This window comes from Grammomys surdaster, unplaced genomic scaffold (assembly GCF_004785775.1).
Source record: "Grammomys surdaster isolate TR1022 unplaced genomic scaffold, NIH_TR_1.0 243, whole genome shotgun sequence".
Lineage (NCBI taxonomy): Eukaryota > Metazoa > Chordata > Mammalia > Rodentia > Muridae > Grammomys > Grammomys surdaster.
This window is the reverse complement of record NW_021604688.1, coordinates 1767603-1774587: the sequence shown is the minus strand read 5'-3', so window position 1 is coordinate 1774587 and position 6985 is coordinate 1767603. Positions and strand designations below refer to the sequence as shown.

The window sequence follows — 6985 nt, the reverse complement described above, 5'->3', positions numbered from 1 at the left end:
GAGAGAGAGAGAGAGAGAGAGAGAGAGAGAGAGAGAGAGAGAGAGAGAGAGAGAGAGAGAGAATAGGTACCTGTGTGTAGGTCAAAGGAACTTGTTTTTCTCTTCTTCCAACATATGTGATCCAGGGATCAAACTCCAGTCTCAGGCTTGGCAGGAAATGCCTTTACCTGCTGAATCCTGCTGACCCCTTGTCTTCAGCTTTAAACTCCTTTTTTTGAACAAATGACACATTTTCTTATCACTTGTAAGCAGGGAGCAGTAATCAAGATACACTCTGGATGCTGTCTGGCTTAGATTGTTCTCAACCAGAGTAATTCATTACCTTTGAATTTGGCCTCACTGAAGCTCTCAGGCTGTATGGGCAGAGGCAGCCAGATTCTTTGTCAGAATATAGCAGGAATGACTTCTAGCCTAGTTCCTATGGAGTCTGTCTTCCTCTTTGAAACCTCATAAGCAAAGCCTGTACTACTAATGTTTTTCTTGGCAGTCTGATTTTCCAAAACCCCACCAGAATGGCCTTTTAAACTCCTTTTACAACCTTGTAGGGCTTTAATGCCCAGAGTTCTAAGCCCTAAGCCCTTCGATGTTTTTCTTGTGAAGAGTCTCAAAAACCTAACAATCATGGTCAGATTTATCACAAGTTCCACTTCTGCTGTCAGTTTCATATTAGTTACTTTCTTGACTGCTGTGACAAAATACCGGATAAAAACATCTTAAAGGAGGGCAAGTTGATTTGGCAGTTTGACAGTGTACTCCCTTAGGGTAGGACACAGCAGCAGAACAGGAGGCTGCTGCTTACTTCACATGCACAGTCACCAGAGCGATGTCGGTGCTCAGCTCGATTTGTCTTTTCAACTCAGTGTAAGACTTGAGCCCATGTTGTGATACAAGTCAGTCCACATTCAGGGTGAGTGCCTTCACGTCTCTGAATCTAATCCAGAATCTCCTTGTCAGGTATACTCAGGTTTGTCTCCTGGTGACTCTAGAGCCTGTCAAAATGACATTAACCACTACTGCTATGTTGATGTAGCTTCGTAATTCATCTCAAAGGTTCTGAATTGTGTGTGTGTGTTTCTAGTTTGAATACAGGGCCTGGGGTATGCAGGATAAGCATATAGCACTGTTCTCAACCCTCAAAGAGGTTTGCTACTTATATGCTACTTATTTACTACTTACATGTTTCTAAAGATATCAAAGGTGTACTCTGGCAACTCTCTTTTCCTTTATTTTCCTCCTCTTCCTTTTCCCTTTTTGATGTCAGTTATATAGTTGGGAAGTTTTAATTATTGAGGGAGGTCTATATATTTAAATGAGAAAAAAATCAGACTTATGCAGAGAATACAACAAATATACATCTTCATTATTCAACTGGAAAATGCAAAATTCGTCATCTTTCTAAATCTTTGTGTATGTGCATATGTATATGTATATCCATGGTGTGTGTGTGTGTGTGTGTGTGTGTTTGCTTGCAAGGTAGGGGAAAACCTTGGGTATCTATCCTTATCTTCTACCTTGTTTGACCTAGGTTTTCCTTGTTCACCCCTGCATGTGTCATGCTAGCTGGCCTGTGAGTTTTCCAGGTATCCCAGGATTCTCTTGTTTCCACCACTGTGTCTCTGATGTCACACCTGTGATTCAAGCACTGAAGCAGCTCAAGCCAGAGGTGTGCCTTGCTATAAGTTCAAAGCCAGCCCAGACTACAAAATGAGACAAATATTCATGGCATATTCTATTTTGATATTTTATTGTTATTTTTTATTATTTTTTATTTTTTTTTTGTTGAAACAGTGCCTCATTTTGGACAACTCTAAATGTAGGGGAAACAGGACCTATAGGGAAATTGTGACCAATAGCATTGTGTGACAGGAAGGTTTTTTTTCCCCTCTTTGAGACAGCCTCATGTAACCCAGGCTGGCCTTGAACTCCTGATTCTCCTGCTTCTACCTTCCAGGTGCTGGTATTATAGATATGTGCCACTATGTCTGACTAAGAACAAGGAAGTTTATGATTAATAGGTATTTCTTTTGGTTTGTAAGGGAAAATGTAGCCAGTTGCATTTTAGAAGAATATTCTTTTAGTTCTTTTTTTTGTTGTTGTTGTTTTGTTTTTTCGAGACATTCGAGACAGGGTTTCTCTGTGTAGCCCTGGCTATCCTGGAACTCACTCTGTAGACCAGGCTAGCCTCGAACTCTCGAACTCAGAAATCCACCTGCCTCTCTGCCTCCCAAGTGCTGGGATTAAAGGCGTGCGCCACCAGCCTGGCTAGTTCTTAGTTTCTGATTTCCTTTGTGTTTGAAAACAGTTAACCCAATTTTGGTTTAGGATGCATTTTACCAAGTTAATTTAAAATTTCTTTCTCTCTCTTTTTTTAAAAGTTCACATGAGAGATCCTAATAATCAACTGCATATAATTAAAAATTTGAAGATAGCAGTAAGCAACATTGTCACCCAGCCACCTCAGCCGGGAGCCATTGGGAAGCTTTTGAATGATGTTGTTTCTGGCAGCCAGCCTGCAGAAGGATTAGTTGCTAATGTGATTACAGCGGGAGATTATGACCTTAACATCAGTGGTAAGTAAAAATTTCTTTTGTTAGAATAATTCTTTTTGTCTTGGAAACCTTTGAACCACGTACTTGAGTGCTTACAGGGTGCTAGAGCTGAAGGACTCTCCCAGAACTTCTCTGTTTGTGTAAGTAGCTTGGGTAATCAGTGTTCTATGGGAAAACTAACGACAGATCATGGGGGTCTGATTTTTGTATGATTTAATTACTAAATGAAAAGCATGATAAACTTTTAATCTTGCTTGGTATTAAGTGGAAATGTTTACAAAATAGATGTAAATAGATAGTTTAGATATCTTATACTGGTTTATATAGTAAATGTTTTCATGATAAGACTGATAAAATATTACATTAATATGTTGAATGAATTAATATTTGATGTGATTCTTTTTCAGTGTCCAAAAGTCTTCTTAAAAATACATGAGGTGAATTTTTAAAAGGAAAATATTAAAAGTATGTCATCTAATTACAGTCTCTCAACAGCTTTAAAAACTGCTTAAAAAGCAGCTTATTTTTTTCAGTCGATATAACTTATCTTCTGACACTTTTATACTTACTAGTTATATGGCTAAAGATCTTCCTGTGCCAGTGAGATGAATCAGCTAGTAAAGTGTTTGCCATGCGAGGCTGACAGTTGGAGTGTGAGCCCCCAAACTCATGGGAATGTGGAAGAGAACTGACTTCACAAAGTTGTCCTCTGATCTCCAGGTCATAGGCACTGTGGCACACATGCACCCCCTTGTGTATTATTATTATTATCATTATTGTTATTATTATATTTATAAATATAATAACATAACTATTATTACTGTTCGGAACTTGCTGCCATATACAGAGAACAGGTTGTATGTAGGTCAGTATGGTATTTAGTCTGTAGGTATGTATGTTCAGAAATGTGTATAGAATTATTGTTTCAGCCTGCCACATTTTTCTTTGCCATTAGTTTTAATTGCAGCAGTGTAGATTAATTATTTTATCTTTTTTTATTTTATAGTTCTGGGCCTTATCCCAGGGCCTAAAACATGCTGGTAGTCATTGATCTCACCACTCAAACACCAATCAAAAGTTGAATTTTTAGTATATGTGCTGCTGAAGCGAGCACGAAAGTTGAATTTTTAGATACAGGGTTAATCAGTTTCTGGAACAATGTATTTTAAAGTGATGCAAAATTTTGAATATTTACCTGAGAAATGGTAGAATTTAAGGTTTTTGTTGTTTTGTTAGTGTTGTATGAAAGGCAGGAGTCAGATGCCAGTATCTTAAGCATTTATACTACAAACCTGAGTTAATTGGGTAGTTGAGGTAGGCCGCTGACTGTTGATGAGGCTTTGCTTCATCTCTGAGAACATGAACTTGGTGAGATTGATTCTTTCTTCCTCTACTCCTATCCCCTTCCATTTGCCCTTTCTCTGTGTGCTCTCCTCACCCCCTCCTCTCCTTCTCTTTGCCTTTCTTCCATCCCCTTCTGTGATCTCCCTTTCTCTGTCTGCCTTGCCCCCATTGTTTTGTTTTTGACACAGTCTCACTGTGTAGCCCTAGATGGCTGTTTTAGTTAGGGTTTCCATTGCTATGAAGAAAAACCATGACCAAGGCAACTTATGAAGGCAAACATTTAATTATGATTTTAGAGGTTTAGTTCATTGTCATTATGACAGGAAGCATGGCAGCCAGCATCCAGTCAGACACAGTGGTGGAGAAGGAGCTGATAGTTCTGCAGTTTGATCATAAGACAATCAGGAGAGATTGGCATCCTCAGGCAGCTAGGAGGAAGCTCTCTTCTGTAATGGGTGAAGCCTGAGCATAGGAGGAGACCTCCAAAGTCCACACCACAGCGACACAGTTTCTCCAGCAAGGCCACTCCTCCTACCAGTGCCATTCCCTATGGGCCAAGCACATTCAAACCACCACAATGGCCCATAACTCACAGCAATTCACCTGCCTCTTCTTTCTGAGTCTTGGAATTAAAGATGTGCACCTGTTTTAGCTAGGGTTTTCATTGCTGTGAAGAGACACCATGAACAAGGAGACTCTTATAAAGGACAACATTTAATTAGGGCTGGCTTACAGGTTCAAAGGTTCAGTCCATTATCATCATGGCAGGAAACATGACAGTCTCCAGGTAGAAATGGTGCTGGGGAAGGAGCTAAGAGTTCTACATCTTGTTCTGAAGGCAGACAGGAGAAGACTGGCATCCTCAGGCAGCTAGGAGGAATGCCTCAAAGTCCACCCCCATAGTGCCACACTTTCTCTAACAAGAAAAAAAACTTCATCTTCTAATGGTGCCACTTCATGGGCAGCCATATTCAAACTACCACATCACCATCACACCCAGTCCTTTCTTAAGGAAAGGCCTCAAGCTTTCTGTGTAGTCAGTGGTGCTTTTGAACTCTTTGACCCTCCTGCCTCTGTCTTTCAAGTACTAGGATTTCAGGTGAGAACAACCACTTCCAGATTCTGTGAACCTATTTTATATGGTGTGTCTGTCTGTCTGCCTGCCTGCCTGCCTACCTCCCCCTCTCCCTTCCTTCCTCCCTCCCTCCCAAACACACAAATATACACTCTCCCTCCCCCTCCCTCCTTCTATCTCTTGAGATCATGTCTTTCTATGTAGCCCTGGCTGGCCTGGAACTTGTGTCAGTCCTCTCGCCTCTTGACAGGCCTACACTGCTAAGGTGTACTGGCTGGTTTTGTGTGTCAACTTGACACAAGCTGGAGTTATCACAGAGAAAGGAGCCTCCCTTGAGGAAATACCTCTATGAGATCCAGCTGTAGGACATTTTCTCAATTAGTCATCAAGGGTGGGAGGACCCATTGTGGGTGGTGCCATTCCTGGGCTGGTAGTCTTGGGTTCTATAAGAGAGCAAGCTGAGCAACCAAGGGGAAGCAAGCCAGTAAGTAACATCCCTCCATGGCCTCTGCATCAGTTCCTGCTTCCTGACTTGCTTAGTTCCAGTCCTGACTTCCTTTGGTGATGGATAGCAATGTGGAAGTGTAACCTGAATAAACCCTTTCTTCCCCATCTTGCTTCTTGGTCATGATGTTTTGTGCAGGAATAGAAACCCTGATTAAGACATAAGGTTAACATTTGGTTTTCATATTTATTGATTTTCTGGTATGTACTTTGCATTGATACATAGAGATGTATAAGACACTCCTTATAAACTTATAATCTAGTAAAGGACCATCCTTAATCAGCAATCATAGTACATTCTGATTTATATGTTATATAATGATTATAGTATAGATGGCCTATCTGTTGTGCCAAAGGCTAAGGGGATACAGAGAATTGTCTATCATGTAGACAAATACAGTTTGTTGATTTTGAGGGTTTTTTTTTCTTGCTTAAGTGTCTTAATTGTTTTTCTATTACAATGACAAAACAGCATGAACAAAGCAACTTTAAAAAGAAAGAAAGCATTTAGTTGAGGGCTTTCTTGAGGATGAGTTCCTGACCATCATATTGGGGAACACGGCAGCAAGCATGCAGGTATGACCTTGGAACAGTAGCTGAGAGCTTGCATCTTGAGACAACCACCACAAGGCAGAGGGAGTGACTAACCTGACATGGGCTTTTGAATCCTCAAAGCTCATGCATCTCCCCAGTAAAACACACACACACACACACACACACACACACACACACACACACCTTCTTTCAACTAGGGTCTAAGCATTCAAATATGTGAACCCGTGGGGGCCATTCTCATTCAAACTACCACACTAGGTTTCCTAGTCTAAGTTTTCTAGGCTGACCTGCAGCTCACTCAAGCTGGCTTCCAACTCTTGATTTTCCTACTTCTGTCTCCCCTTGGCTTTTTGAGGTTATAGACATGCACCACCGCATCTAACACAGCATTTATTTTTGTATTGATTACAGTATTTTTGACCTTTAACAACCTTCTTCCTTTTTCTTTAAAAAACCATAGCGACAATGATACATGCACATAGATTGCTTAAAAGACATAGAAAGAAGAGCAGCTCTATTCTGTGCTCTGCCAGTGCTTTTGTTTTAGTTTTTTTTGATGGTGTTATATCTTGTCAAAAAAAGTTTGTTTTGCTCACATGTATGTTTGTGTGCCACATGCATGCTTGGTGCCCACGGAGGTCAGAGAAGGGCATATGTGCTCTGAATCTGGGGTTATTGATTGTTATGAACCACCATGTGGGTGCTAGGAACTGATGATCCCAGATCCTTTGCAAGAGCAACAGTACTCTTGACTGCTGAGTCAGCCATCCAGCTCCTCTAAATTTCTTTTATCACATTTATTTATGTGTATCTCTTTGAGTGCATAAGTGTAGGTCAGAGGATAGCTTGTAGAAGTTGCTTCTTTCTTACTACCATAGGAGTCCTAGAAATTGAACTCAGATTCCAAGTTTGACAATTAGTGCCTCCAAGTACTGAACCATTACACTAGCCTGGTGTT

The 6985-nt window shown here is 40.6% G+C and overlaps 1 protein-coding gene across 3 annotated transcripts in view; it reads left to right on the top strand.

The window, feature by feature from the left end:
• Positions 1–6985, top strand: part of Trappc8 (trafficking protein particle complex 8) — a 76792-nt gene that overhangs the window by 8725 nt on the left and 61082 nt on the right. For 2 of the 3 annotated variants that reach the window (XM_028774837.1, XM_028774836.1), the window contains exon 2: positions 2376–2570. In XM_028774837.1, the coding sequence (XP_028630670.1) occupies positions 2376–2570 (195 nt within the window). Of the gene's footprint in view, positions 1–843; positions 908–2375; positions 2571–6985 lie in introns of those variants that run through there. The other variant, XM_028774839.1, reaches the window with a different exon arrangement.